Genomic DNA, 15,116 nt, shown 5'->3' with positions numbered 1-15,116 from the left:
ACAGACAGAGGGAAAGCAGATATTACAGATCGAGAAGGGCTTATGGTGCTATGACAGGGAATCCATGGGGTATGGGGGGTGGGGTGAATTCTTATTTGGGTTTGAGGTTTGTGCCCCACTTCTTGCCCTGCATTTCCAGTTAAAATTTGGAAAGCCATTCCCATCATTTTGTATCAGTTGTCAGGTTTTTTAAGTGGTTTTTTGCTTTAAATTAGAAGTTTGAAAATTAAACATGTTGCATTCTCAACTGATATTTTTTTTGTAGATAGAAGAGTAGAAGGAGTTGCAGTAATGTGGCCTAAATTAAAAGTTGTCTGCTTTAAACATAATACTTCAATAAGCCTCTATTAAAGTATTATTTGATATTATATGCATGTTCAATCTCCATATGAACCACATGGCTCACCCACTTGGTTAGAAATTACTGGAAGGTCCCATTTCAAACATGATACCTGCAGGTACCTGGAGTATTTTATTTAGCTGGAATAGACTCTTATTTTTATTTTGGTGGATGTAGGGACATGTAGATGGATAAAAATATATATATACTGCCTGGTCAAAAAAGAAGTCACCGTTTGGATTTTTTGGACAGTGCCCACTGTACAAGCCTCTGGAGGCAGTGTTATGATCTGGGGCTGCTTCAATCGGTCAGGTCTAGGCTCACCAATGTTATGCGGCAATAAAATGAAGTCAGCTGAGTACCTGAATGTACTGAATGACCAGGTTATCCCATCAATGGATTTTTTCTTCCCTGACGGCACGGGCATATTCCAGGACGACAATGCAAAGATTCATCGGGCTCAAATTGTGAAAGAGTGGGTCTGGGAGCATGAGGAATCATTTTCACACATGAATTGGCCACCGCAGAGTCCTGACCTTAACCCCATTGAAAGTCTTTGGGATGTGCTGGAGAAGACTTTACGGAGTGGTTCGACTGTCCCGTCGTCAATACAAGATAATGCAATTCTGGATGGAAATAAATGTTGTGACGTTGCATAAGGTTGTCGAAACAATGCCACGACAAATGTACGCCGTAATCAAAGCTAAAGACGGTCCAACGAAATATTAGAGTGGGCAACTTTTTTTTGGCCAGGCAGTGTATATTTGAATTGATTTGGGGTAAACTAACTTTTTAAGGTGTCCTGTATTCTTCCAAATTTTATGTGTATCTCTTCTACAGGACAACTAATCTCTGATGAAATCTCTGAAATCATAAGCAAGTACAAAAAGGACAACTTCTACGCAACTTACAGAAACCAGCTGGCAACCAAGTCAGCCAGCGCTCAGTATGATGACAGCTATTTAGGTAAGGCCCTTGCATTTACTTGTGCCAGGTTTTGTCGAGGAAAGCTTTGAAAGTGGTGTTCACACTTTTTGTTTTCACCTGTAAAATGGCAGTCTTCTGTCATGTTATTGACAGAAGCCACTGGAGGAAAAAGGTTAGGTACAGCCTGCTCAGAGGTGCAGGCTGAAACACACACTCGTGCGTGTTTCAGCCTGCACCTTGAAACTTGGTGTGTGTGCACCGTCACTGCCCTGTTCTAACGCAAGCTTGTTTCATCGGTCCTGCTAGGATATTCCGTGGCTGTCGGTGATTTCAATGGTGATGGGGAAGATGGTGAGACCTTATTATGTTTACCTCTGAACTTTTAAGCACTGAAATGTTTGTTGTGTGCAGCCCATCATGAAAAAGTAGGAACCGCAAAGGTTGGATTTGGAATTAAGCCCCTGCTGCTGCTGCTTTGTGCCTATAACAATAGAGCACTGTTCCCACTGACTCTGACTACGCTGCTGGCAATGGGAACTGGTCAGTATGTCCCGATAGATAGTGTTGGGGAAAAATAAGCCAACTCAACCTAAATGAGGTTAAGCAACCCTAGCGTGATGTTAGCGTGTCAGTCAGGAAGGCACACCAAAAGCTGATTCATGCAGCCACAGTCAAAAACGGCTGTTCCAAACTACTGATCTGCGACATCTGAAATCTTGGCTCACCCTGAGTGTTCTTTCCCTAGTTCAGCAGAATAAATGCAGCATTTCGTCTTTGTCTGGCGGTGCGTGAACAGAAAGAATGAAGCATTCTAACCAGTCATCTGCGTGAGTGGTTACTCAGATCCCCTGCTGGAGTGCGATGGGGAAAAATCAGCCAAGCCGTCAGGAATGCCCCGTGACCAGCAGTCTTTCATGTGGTGTTGACTGTACCCAAGGAGTAAAGTTGCTTAAGCATCATTTAGCACCTTTTTTCTCCTAATTTCTCAGTAACATTTGCAAGCCCGCTGCATCTCTTTTACAGTCTCCTCCTTCCGTTCTAGAGTACGCAGGCTTGCATGTACATCATCAAAAAGAGAGGCAACCAGCCGCTGCTGCTTTGGTGTCTGACCCAACCCACCGGCTGAGGCTGTAGCCATCATTAGTTGAGGGATGAGCTAGGGGAAGCCAGCTGAAGCCCTTCTTCTCCAAGTTACACTGTGGGAAACTGGAGTTCCCGGTCACAGTTGATAGAGTCTGTGCATCTGCTGATGTGAAGGGCATGGAAGAGTTTATTAACTTTTGGCGAATATTCAACACGTGGAACTGGCGTATCTTGACAGATTTATAGTGTTGGCAGAGGTCCAGTGAGTGCTGTTTGAAAATGTGCTTGTGTACTTTTAACTTTGGTCGCCTAACTACTTTGACTACTCTTTGCCAATTCAGAAAGAGCAGAAGTTTTTAGATGCTTTCCAAAGGACTCTTTCTATGACACTGTGAGGCCTAATGTGCTTCTTCTTTGGTTTTCCCCCCAGATTATATCACAGGAGTTCCCAGAGGGGAGAAAGCCCTGGGCTATGTAAGAATTTCTTTCTCTTCAGGCCTGTTCAAACATGTGCCATGTTCTCTTTTGCAAGATTGAATATCTCCTTATATCTCCACAGGTTAACGTTTTCAATGGAATAAACATGATGTCTGTGGTCAACTTCACCGGGGCTCAGGTAATTTGAGTCTTGATCAGAGAACTGCCTTGTTAATGATGCTGCCAATCCATCCAGTAAACTTTGGGGGCTGCTGGATGTCTCATGCGGTTAAGGCTAGCATCACGCCTCTAATGCATGGATGGGTTCCACATTCTGGTATCAGATCCGGAGTGTGCCAGTGTGGACTTTGGCTGGCAGCCATGCAGGACGATGCGTGATTGGCTCTAGCATCACCCAGGGATAGGAGCGTTTTATTAGGCTGGGATGACAGCGTCTCTTCATGCACCTGCAACCCTCGCGGGTTGATTGAGTGCCTGCGAGTCTGCTGTTTGACGTGCACATGAAGTCAAAGTCAAAGTGTCAAAGTGTTTTTATTTGTCAAGTGCACAGTATAACACAGGTCATTCTGAGCAAAGAAATTCTTGTGACATGGCAGGCAGCAACTACGTAGAAGCAAGAGCAAAATATCGAAAATATCTAAAATATATCAAAGAAATATCACACATAATAAAAATACACATAATATTAAACATAGTGTTAAATATTAACAGCAAATAAGTACCAGCCTGTACGGATGGGGGATATGGACAGTGGGAATAGGAGTATTAAATATTTAAATATTAACCATATATAAAGTGCAGGAGTGCTGATGAATATGTGCATAAGATTGTACATTGAACGTACATAGCATACACAGGAGGACATGTGATCAATGTGATCCCAGGGATTTATGTTGCTGGTTGAGAAGCCTGATGGCCTGAGGGAAAAAACTGTTTGTGAGTCTGGTCGTCCGTGCCCGGATGCTCCGGAAGCGTCTGCCAGACGGCAGCAGTGAGAACAGACCATAGCCTGGGTGGCTGAAGTCTGTTATGATTTTCTGTGCTTTCCTGAGGCATCGTGTGTGGTAGATGCCTTGCACAGATGGGAGGTGGCAGCCAATGATGCGCTCCGCTGTCTTCACCACCCTCTGGAGGGCTTTGTGGTCAGCAGCGGAGCAGCTGCCGTACCAGGCAGTAATGCAGCCAGTGAGGATGCTCTCGATGGTGCACCTGTAGAAATTGATGAGGGTCTTAGCAGACATTCCAAACTTCTTGAGTCTCCTCAGGAAGTATAGGCGCTTTTGGGCAGTTTTCACTGCTGCGTCTGATTGCCTGGACCAGGTGAGGTTATCATTTATGACCACACCGAGGAACTTGAAGCAGGAGACTCTCTCCACTTCAGCTCCGTCGATGTGAATGGGGGCGTGACCCCCCCCCTGTCGCTTCCTGAAGTCCACGATCATCTCCTTAGTCTTGCAGACGTTGAGGGAGAGGTTATTGTCCTGGCACCATGTTGCCAAGACACTGACCTCCTCTCTGTAGGCGGTCTCATCGTTGTTGGAGATGAGACCCAGGATGGTGGTGTCGTCTGCAAACTTGAAGATGGCATTGGAGCTGCGTGTGGCCACACAGTCGTGCGTGAACAGGGCGTACAGGAGGGGACTGAGTACGCAGCCCTGAGGGGCTCCGGTGCTCAGGGTCAGTGCAGAAGAGGTGAGGTTACCCATTCTCACCACCTGGGGTCTGCCCGTCAGGAAGTCCAGGATCCAGTTGCAGAGGGAGGTGTTCAGGTTTCTGAGCTTGGGAACGAGCTTAGCAGGCACAATTGTGTTGAATGCTGAGCTGTAGTCTATAAACAGCATCCTCACATAGGTGTCTCCTTTATCCAGGTGGGAGAGGGCGGTGTGCACTGTCAGTGCGATGGCGTCGTCTGTAGATCTGTTGGGGCGGTATGCGAATTGGAGGGGGTCCAAGGTGTCAGGAAGAAGGGAGCAGATGTGGGTCCTGACTAGCCGCTCGAAGCACTTCATGATGATGGAGGTCAGTGCTACAGGGCGGTAGTCATTCCAGCAGGAGATGGCAGGTTTCTTAGGTACAGGAACAATGATGGTCTGTTTGAAGCAGGTGGGGACTGCAGACTGGTTCAGGGAGAGGTTGAATATAGAGGTGAATACCTCCGCTAGCTGGTCGGCACACGCGCTGAGGACACGGCCTGGAATGCCATCTGGCCCTGGTGACTTCCGAGGGTTAACTTTTTTAAAAGCTCTCCTCACGTCAGCCGTAGATAGGGACAGAGTGCAGTCGTCCTGGTCCTCATCTAGCCTTACAGTAGGGATGGCGTTGCTTGCCTCAAACCGTGCATAGAAGATGTTGAGCTCGTCCGGAAGAGAGGCGGCGGGCTGGGCATCACTGCTATTTCTCCCTTTGTAGTCTGTGATGGAACGCAGTCCATACCACATGCGTCTTGGGTCGGAACTGTGGAAGTGCCTTCCTCCAGGCTTCCTCCTTGTTTACACTCTCGTGAATCGATGGCGGAGATTAGAGCAATGAGTGTTGATAAAAATATGATTGGCCATATTCCAGTCCATCCACAGTTGAAGAATCCAGTCGGATTCAAGGCACGCTCATCATGTCACAGGCACCTGACAAAGGATGACTGGCATGGCTACCTCTCGGTGGCTGTGCCCATGTGAGCGCCGTACAGAGATTCCCTGTGGTGAAGGCCGACCTTTGTTTGGTGTTAGTTTTCAAACCAGGAGTTCATGTCCTGAATCTACTGCCACATCTGGAAGCCATTAACAGGGCTGTCAGTAGCAGCATTACAGGAGAGAGCTGAGGGTGTAGGGAGTGCTCAGTCAGCACACTGCCTTCTGGAGGCCATACGCCCTGTTAAAGGAAACAGCATAATGGCACATGTCATCACAACTCATTGTCTGAAGGGCTGAAACACCACTGTATCATCCTGTGGGAAGATGTGACCATGGAATCTCACTGGGGAGGGACTAAAATGCATGTATTTGGGTCTTTTTTTCTGAAATTCTGTGTTCAGAGCAGTGATGCATTGCTTTGTTGCAGATAAATTTTCCAAACTATAAAAATATCTCCCTGGCACTCCTAAACGTAACTGATATGGATATATTTCGGTCTCAGCTGAGTAACAGTTCCCATGTGCGTACAAGCAGAGAGGGTCCAGCTGCCTTGAATATACACTGTACTTATATGGGCTTATACATGATACAGGAGCTTTCACTGTTTTGTGCATTGGCTAAAATAGTTAAGCTTCTTCCAGCTCTGGGGTCACCCCAGGTTACCTATATTCAGTTTCCAGTGTTTTCTCTTCTTTGAAAAAAACACAGTCCTATGGAGCAGTGCTGACAGAAGCAATACGGGTTACCATAGTGGTAATGGAATGGTAACAGAACTGATGCTTTGTAAATGTAGTGTAGTGTAATGTGATGTTGAGTATTTCCCCTACTATGTAGGAAAATATGAAAACTTTAGAGACTTGTGAGCAAGCATGTAAGCAAGCAGTCGATTCTGGGGAAACCATACTTTGTCTGACTTCCTAATGTTCTCGGATCAGTGCGCAGCCCACCACACAGGGTGTTCACTTGCTGAATGTTGACCCTGGACCAGCAGGGAGTGAGAGTCATGTTAATCTCAGAAAGGTACATGACAGCCCTGTAAATGTGGAGCTGAAACAATTTGACGCCAAATCAGATGGTCGCATTCCAGGAGAGGATAATGTTTTATGCTCTCCACTGTGGACAGTTCCATTGTTTTGATGAGTCAGTAGAACTGTGTACAGTAATGCTAGCAGGATAACACACTCCTTTTCTCCTCCTCTCTAATAGATGGCTGCATACTTTGGATATTCCGTGGCAGCGACAGACATTAATAATAACGGGTAAGTAATTATATGCAGAGTGCTGTGTGCTATGAAACCCATACTCTGAACTAGACCAGCAAAAGAAAACAGCCCTGTTGTTTTCTGTGGCAAAGAGACTTCTTGAATGACAAATACGTGGTAGTTTTAGTGTAGCTGCCTTCAAAATTATGCTGGCCTCACTAGGTCAGCAGAATATTACCCATTATCCCTTCTCTACACCTGACCAGACGAGCCCTTCCTGCGTGCATTCTGGCGTGTGTGCATGCGTGCGTGCATATGAGTGTGTGCATGCTTATGTGTGGCAATGCTGCTGCATTCCATTTCACAGTGGAACAGACGTTATTATTTTTGGATGGCACTGCTCGTATTTAATAAGTGTAAATATAACAGAATGTTCCATGGCTTTGTGGTGTTGTTGTAATTCCATAAGCATATTCTTTTTCTTTCTGCCCCTGCTTAACTCATTCACACACACACACTCTTACTCTCTATGTCTCTGTCTCTCTCTCCCTCCCTTATCTCTATGTCTCTCTGTCTCTCTCTCTGTCTGTCTCTCGCCCCCTAAGAATGGTCGACCTGTTTGTGGGAGCGCCTCTCTTCATGGACCGCGGTTCAGACGGCAAGCTTCGGGAGGTGGGCCAGGTGCACGTGTATCTGGGGAAAGGGGGGTTCGTCTTCCAGGAGCCGCTCAAGCTGACGGGCTCAGAGATCTACTCACGCTTCGGGAGCTCCATCGCCCCCCTGGGAGACCTGGACCTGGACGGCTTCAACGGTGGGCTGCCTTGTTTTCAGCGCTACTTCCACATTTTGGCCTGTATTTGTATTTGACATGTATTTGTTGATGCCTGCTACCTGTGTTTTTAAGAGTTTATGGAAAAGGCCAGTTGCTTTCCAGGTGAAAACTGTCAACTGAATCAACTTTGGGGTTTGCACCAATATTACAGATGCACCTTTCAATTGATGCTTTTTCAAAGGCCTTTTGACTGAAACATTGTCTTAAAGAGATTTTGGCATATTAAAATACATGCCGGAATCTGGGAATTTCTCCAAACCTTTTGGGAAATTTAATTCCCAACACCATGTATAATGGTGTTCCTCCCAGATGAACCCACCAGAGTTGAGTCATTCCACCAGTGCAGGTTTTCTGTGACCACAAGTCGGAAACAGTAACCGTGCTGTGACCAAGAGCGGTTGCTCATCCCTCTGCACTCGTGTTTCAGACATTGCCATCGCCGCCCCCTACGGCGGACCAGAGCACAAGGGTCTGGTGTACATCTACAACGGGAGGCCGGGTGGCCCGGACCCAGTGGCGTCCCAGGTGCTGGAGGGGAAGTGGGCGTCCTCCTCCATGCCCCCCAGCTTTGGGTACTCCATGCATGGCGCCACTGACATTGACCTGAACGGGTACCCAGGTACAGCGCGTGGGACCTTCCTCTGCCGTAAAGTGGTGAAAGATGCTATACAGATGAAAGCAGGGGTGGAAAGTCCAGGGGTCAGAAAGTCCTGCCATGTGTTTATTAGGCCCATGAACTCAGAAGGCTGATTTCACCAATTAGTTCTACCTTCTGGCTGAAGAGTCGTGCTGATTGGCTAATCGAGGTGATTAGAACAAAATACTGGGGTGGACTTTTACTTTCTGATTCTGGATTATCCACCTCTGAATTAAAGCCATTATCATTGTTAGTATTATATGTGAGTATAGTATAGGGATTTGGTCTGAGTTGCAGCTGAGGAGATAGAACAACCCAAAATGCTGCATATCTGTTTTTCACTGTGCTTGGGTGGGAACAGAGACAGGAATTAGATTTCATTAGATTTGGTGCAATTGAGATGGGTTTAGCTGTCTATTAAAAGACTGGATTTGTTGCTTGACTGTTTTACTACTTGTTGTCTTGTTTTAAGCTCGTGTTACGGCATCGGAGAAAATTAAAGTAATATTTTCTCTCTTTTTTTTTGCAGACCTAATTGTTGGCGTCTTTGGGGCGGATAAAGCCGTTCTTTACAGGTACCAGTTTCTTTGAAGTCAGGCATGCATTCAATGTACAGCGTTTTATGTTTAGTGCCGCCTTAACTGAGAGCACATTTTCTTTGCAATTAGCGAAGCGCAGAGAGAAGTGAAGGCCGAGCGCTTGAAGGCAAGCCAAGCCGCCTGACATCCACGTGCTCTCAGAGAAAGCTGCTGTGTGTCACTGCCTGCACTGTATTGATTGACACAGATACTCAGCTTATTATTTCCTATTCATTTCACTATTGATTGTCGCAGCCGTTCGTGGTATCCTCTTTAGTATTCAAAATGGAGTCCATCTCACTAATAGTTTTAATGCACTTGCTTTGCATTACTGGCATATTTGTGAAGTAGTTACTGCATTTTGTGATCATTCATGTGTCTACGGACGGAGAGTATATCCCAATTGAAGCTAGGCGTAAAGTGACTGGTCTCCTTGAAACAGTTGTAAGTTAATGCCAGTTTGTTAATGCTGGGTTTGTGTTTATTTGGAGAGGGGAAAACTGGTGGATTGTGAAATCTGACACACTCCCCTGCCTGGGAACGCTCACTTCCTGTAGTGTAACAGCTGACTAAGCTGAATCAGAACAGGGCAGGATCGGTCAAACATGAGTCAACAGCCTCTCTTAGTCTCTGTCCAGTCTCACCCTGTTATCTTTGCAGAGGTGTGGTCAGGTGTGGCTAAGCTACATATGATTTTGTCTTTTTAAAACCATATTTCATTTCTGTCATGTTACTGCAGTTTTTATCTTAATCATAATATTATTCTGATATTATGGTGTGTGCGTGTGTTTGTGTGTGCATTTGTTTGCCTGTGCATGTGCGTGTGCATGTGTGTGTGTGGATAGGGGGGTATATTCTGTTCTTCTGTGCTAGTAACACATATTGACCCTCTGCTGTGGTCTGACTCCAGGGCTCGTCCAGTCATCGGTGTGAATGCAACCCTGGACATCAGCCCCCAGATCCTGAACCCGGAGGACAAGATCTGCACCCTGCCCGGCACCGCCACTACTGTGTCCTGGTGAGTGACAAGCAGGCACTAGGGAGATAATCTTCACCATCATCGTTATTATTACGATTTTCTGACTTACAAACCCTGTATGCAATGATATGTTAACTACATGTATCACAGGAGTGACAAATAGCCATAATTAGCAAGGTTGATATAAATATACACAAAAACATAAAATAAAAAACATTTATGTTGTAATAAAGTGAATGTTGAGCTTCATAGTGGTCATTAAAGGCAACTTTTAAGTGAATTTTTCTGTTATCTCTACCGGATTTCCCATTGAAGGGATCAGCTCACATTAGTCTTTGATTTGGGATGGAATAAGTCATTGAAACTGTGCAGATTATATATCTGTGCATATATCCAGGAGGGTCCTTCATTCCAAATATCTCCATTTTGGGAGAATATCAGAAATTTTTAAACGGAGCCTTTTTCATCACCTGGTCCGCTTTATACAGTGATATTGTGCAACCTCTGATTACAAAAAAATACAAATATTGACGACTTTAGCCTACACACATGCACACACACTCTCACACACACACACACATATATATATATATATATATATATATATATATATATATATATGTTTACAGTTTGGCAAACAAAATTTTGGAAAAAATGTATTACTCAAAATCTATTTAATATTTTGCGTATGCATGTGCGTTCCCGGCCAGGCTAGACAGGGAAGGCGGCCAGCTGAGCTGCGCGAGACTCAGTGACTCAGAGCTGCATGCGCAGGGCAGAGGTGCCATCACTCTCACTGTCCCTGTCCCTGGAGCTGCGCAGACCTATCAGCCTTTAACAGAGCACTGCCTTCCTCTGGCTTAAGCATGCAGTTCTGACCTGATTCTAATGGCTTCAATGATTCTTTAGGAGGCTGTTGCTCTGCCCCTGCTTTGTTTTTTGTTCTTGTTTATTGAAATGTTGGATTCTACACTGGGCTTCATACTTCGGCTATCATCACAGGCAAAACCATTATTGGGCTACGTATGTTTTCTTATGTGGTTTATTGTCAGTGAAATGAGTAAGAATCCAAAGCATAACTTATTTTTAAGGAATATTTTTAAGTCATGACTACAGTCGGCTGAACCAATGTATATTTGCCCTAGGCAGTGTTCTGGTCAATACCATTTCACTTCATTCAATTAAGGGAAAACATTTGAATTTAGCCTAGTATTGAAGAAGTCCTGTAATATCATATACGGAGTTTTCTGAATTGACTAGGCCATTTTAAGTTTAAGAAACAACCAGCTTTTTAGGTCTGTATCAGCTTACAAATTCCTACAGCATGGAATCAGTGGCTACAAAGCAGAACAAGTTACAAGTTATTCATGAAGTAGTGACTCATACACAGCAGTGTATAAACTGGCACGAACAGAGGGAGTATTGGCATTGGTGTTTCCCTTTGTTTTTCTTATGGGAATGTTCTGAGATTACAAGTGTTGACCAGACAAAAGATGTGGGCACATAAGAATTGTTTTCATTTAACCTTATCATCTAGCCTCGGGTCTGTGTAAATAATATTTAGTCTGAAATTAAGCAGTTTGTCTCTCTCTTCTGTTCAGCTTTAAAGTGAAATACTGTCTGCAGGCCAGTGGAAAGGGGAGTCCTCCTTTACTGCGTAAGTTCTCATGGTTTTCAACTTTCTTCCAAAACTCCATGGTTATTTTATGACTGATGTTATTGGAAGATGACCAGAAACGGCAACATTAAATACCACGCTGGATTTATTTGAGTAATAGTGTAGGCCAAACACATATATAACATAGGAGCTGTTCAGTGAGATTTGATCTCTAAAGACAAAATCTAAATTTAGATTTATTTGGAGATGTTTTTAATAATAAATAAAATCCAGTGATAGATGGAGCCTGCTGGATCATTTAAAATGTTGAGAGTGCTAGATTTTGAAAGAGATTTTGCAGGCTGCAGAAGTGCTTGCTTAAAAGTGCTTGGTTTAAGGCTAATGAAGTTTTTCCTTGAGTCCATTACAATAGCATACATTTAAAAACAAAAAATGAAAAATGTCCTTGAAAAATATTTAATTGTGCATTAGAAAAACCTATGAAATCCTGTTTCTTGGCACAGTCAGACACATTGCTGATAGATGTTTTTTATTTTTTGCTTCTCTGGTGCTATATTTTGAGCGTGGATTTCCCCTTCTGTTAACCATTGTGATGAATCTGTGGCGCCACATAAAGTCATTTCCTCTGTTTTTGTGCACAGTTGTTCCTTTCCCTAGTTCTGCTGGGAGTAAACATGTGACATGTGACCTGTATCAGAGTGAACCTGTGAATACATGCTGTCTGTGCTTGTACCATCACAGCTCTGTCTGTTTGAGAAGGACACGCTGTGTGGTGCACTCCCTGTAAAAACCGCGCTTCCGGCTCGTATATGGCACCATATTGAGTGCATAATGCCTGCCAGACATAGGTTCTGCACATAAAAGACCACAGACAGGGTGTCCTATTAATTATTTTCTCAATACATGCTGCGAACGGCCCTTTGATCTTTCTTCTCTTTATTTCTTCGTGCTTATTGATGGCTACTGTTTTTGCAGCTCAGAATGAAGGTCCAGACTGGTCTTATACAAGTCCTAACACAGACCGCTTTTTTTGTCTCACGGTAGTGTTTTATTTTTACATTTCGCTGAAAATGCTCTCTTGCTCTCTTTTTTACTGTTGTGTATTGCTGTATTTATGCATATGTGTGTATTTGTTTGTGGGTCAGCTGGTCCTCCTATACTATGATACTGTTTACCTTACCGTAAACCAGCTGTAAGATACACACTGCTCAGCAGAGCCATTACACTGGTCTCCAAATAGCCTGTGGCTACTAAACAGCCAGTCTTTACCCAAAGAGCTGAGCAAAAAAACTGAAAGGCACACTAATACCAAGGCCCTGCTCTTACTGTCATTAAAGTCTCTGATGCATCCTGTTTCTTGGTTCCTCAGACTTCCAGGTGGAGCTGGTCCTGGATAAACTCAAACACAAGGGGGCGATAAAGCGTGTGCTCTTCCTGCATAACAAGATGTCCCAGTATTCCAAGAACATGACCGTCACCAATGGCAAAGGCCCAGCCTGTGAAGAGCTGGACGCCTTCTTAATAGTGAGTGATTGCAAAAGAGTCCGTCTGTTATTGCATGATTAGACATGGACTTGTGGTTAAGTGGTTAAGGAGACGGGTTTGAAAAGCAGTTAGATATTGATTCTGCACCTCTGATTAAAGGCATACTATGCAGCGTTTCTTAGCCTGTGTTTACAAGCTAAGTCTCCTCCTCCGTCTTTAATGACACCCACTCACGCAGAGTAAGTTACCCCACCTAACATAGCTAGCTGGATAGCTAGAGGTAATGATCCTGAAATGAGTGACTTTGGAGTGTATGTGTATATGTATACAGTAGAACTGTATGTATAGATATAGGATTTAACTAGTATTTCAGACCAAGGTTCCCTTTATAGAGTAAAAGTAGTATCAGAGGCACAGTACACTGGGGTTCCCAAGTGGTTTCTGTGGGTACAAACGCTCATCTCTGAGCACAACCTGAGCCCTGTAATCTCCTGATTGGCTGTTTCAGTCTGGGGCGTGTCATTGGCCGACACTCAGCTTCATCCGGGTTTTGGTGGGCTTCATTTGGTCAGGTCTCTCTGATAATGAACTCGTGTTCATGATCAATTTAAGTACCGTATTTGAAGTTTCAAACCTAGAGTAAAAACATGGGAAAATGAAGAAGAAAAAAGTACAACATATCGCATTTTAAAACGGCACATATCATATATCTTCATTCTAAAATTTGTATAGTGTAGGTACAGCTCTGTTGAGAAAATATGTTTTTGATTAAACTAAAGCCTTTTAATTTATTAAGCTTTTAGTTCATATTTTCCTGGACTGACAAGTGCAGTTCCTAAATCTTATATACTGTAATTCCATCTAGTTACACAATTACATGAACCTCCTCTTAGCTAATAGACCACAGCCTCTGTTATTACAGTTATGTTTAAGTGCAGGCTTTTGCAAAAGTATCACTTTGAAATGAAACCCTGTACTCTAGTGGGTAGTGAGACCACAGGTGTGACCATATATGGACTGTGCTCTGTGCTGAATGGTTAGGCAGCCCCTCCCCGATTGTGTGAGCTCACTGTGTGCTCCTCCCTGCAGGATGACTCAGAGTTCAGGGATAAGATCACGCCCATCACCATTTTCATGGAGTACAGCCTGGATTATAAAACTGCAGCCGACAAAACCGGCCTTCTGCCCATCCTGAACCAGTTCTCCCCTGCCAGCATATACAAACAGGTACAAGTGTCCAGAGCCCCTTATCTTCTCCTGGATTGTTCAAGATAGTTCGAGAACACTTTGTACCCTTAGGGAAAGCAGAAATATATTTACTTTCACATCTGAGGTTTGGTGTTTACTTGCTATGTGGGTATGCAAGGATGGGTGTGTCTGTCTGGAGGAGTTGCAACACATCAAAAACTGAGGACAGAAGGCCATTCCTGGAAGTAGGATTTAACCCTGTGATACCCAGACATTGATATATTTACAAATCCATGTTGTGTGTTCTCTAGACATTCTCAGTAACAGTTGAAAATGTTTCACTCCAAATATGTTGCTAAAATATAGTATAGGGCATAAGGAATTGGGAAATGTTTTAAACTGAATGGTGAACTGAATAGCAAAAGTGCTGTCTCTAGAATAACTAAAAAGAAATAAATGTTGCATTTTTGCAACACTGGGTCTCACAGGGTTGAAGGCAGGCCCACCACAACATGCTGTTCTGTCACTGGTCATTACCCAGCAGAGCCAGAAACTGCAGTGGAATGTGTCTGTGATCAAGGAGTCCACTGCACCCTCATTTGAAAAGGGGAAGTCTATAGTCATTTGACAAATGGATAAAAAAGGAAGGATTCGGTTAAATGCATGGTCTTCTGTCAGAAAAAAATGGCCCACTTAAATAAAATAATGAATAATTTAAAAAATAATATGTGTAACCAATAAAGAAGTAATTGATTGTATACAGAATACTACAATATGAATATTCCAGTTGGAAGATGTCTGAACAACATCTGAATGCAGCTTCTCAATTTTTCAGGCCCACATCTTACTGGACTGTGGGGATGACAACATCTGCAAGCCCGACTTGAAGATATCAGTAGTGAGGTGAGGGGGACATCTTTGGCCTGTTGTGCGGGGAGTGGGTACCTTGTAGAGACTCAAACCCTCCCTCCCTCCCTCCCCCTCGGCAGCGATCAGAAGCAGATCTACATTGGTGATGACAGTCCAATGACCTTGGAGGTGACGGCAGAGAACAGAGGTGAGGGGGCCTATGAGGCAGAGCTGTACGTCTTCATGCCCCCGCAGGCGGACTACATCGGCGTTGTGCGCAACAGCGAGGTGAGCTTGTCCCCTTTTTTCAGTCAAATGGCAGAACTGGAACGG

The 15,116-nt window shown here is 44.2% G+C and overlaps 1 protein-coding gene across 1 annotated transcript in view; it reads left to right on the top strand.

The window, feature by feature from the left end:
• LOC118222898 (integrin alpha-V-like) overlaps positions 1–15,116 on the top strand; it is a 32,889-nt gene that overhangs the window by 7,241 nt on the left and 10,532 nt on the right. The window contains exons 7-20 of the mRNA XM_035408822.1: positions 1,181–1,306; positions 1,574–1,618; positions 2,781–2,824; positions 2,910–2,966; positions 6,622–6,674; positions 7,223–7,428; positions 7,877–8,068; positions 8,616–8,661; positions 9,575–9,682; positions 11,245–11,300; positions 12,631–12,785; positions 13,836–13,973; positions 14,770–14,837; positions 14,924–15,071. Of these exons, the coding sequence (XP_035264713.1) occupies positions 1,181–1,306; positions 1,574–1,618; positions 2,781–2,824; positions 2,910–2,966; positions 6,622–6,674; positions 7,223–7,428; positions 7,877–8,068; positions 8,616–8,661; positions 9,575–9,682; positions 11,245–11,300; positions 12,631–12,785; positions 13,836–13,973; positions 14,770–14,837; positions 14,924–15,071 (1,442 nt within the window). The remainder of the gene's footprint in view (positions 1–1,180; positions 1,307–1,573; positions 1,619–2,780; positions 2,825–2,909; positions 2,967–6,621; positions 6,675–7,222; positions 7,429–7,876; positions 8,069–8,615; positions 8,662–9,574; positions 9,683–11,244; positions 11,301–12,630; positions 12,786–13,835; positions 13,974–14,769; positions 14,838–14,923; positions 15,072–15,116) is intronic.

The sequence above is a fragment of the Anguilla anguilla genome, chromosome 3 (genome assembly GCF_013347855.1).
Source record: "Anguilla anguilla isolate fAngAng1 chromosome 3, fAngAng1.pri, whole genome shotgun sequence".
NCBI classification, from domain to species: Eukaryota; Metazoa; Chordata; class Actinopteri; order Anguilliformes; family Anguillidae; genus Anguilla; species Anguilla anguilla.
Note: the sequence above shows the minus strand (reverse complement) of the source record. Positions and strands in the feature narration are given on the sequence as shown.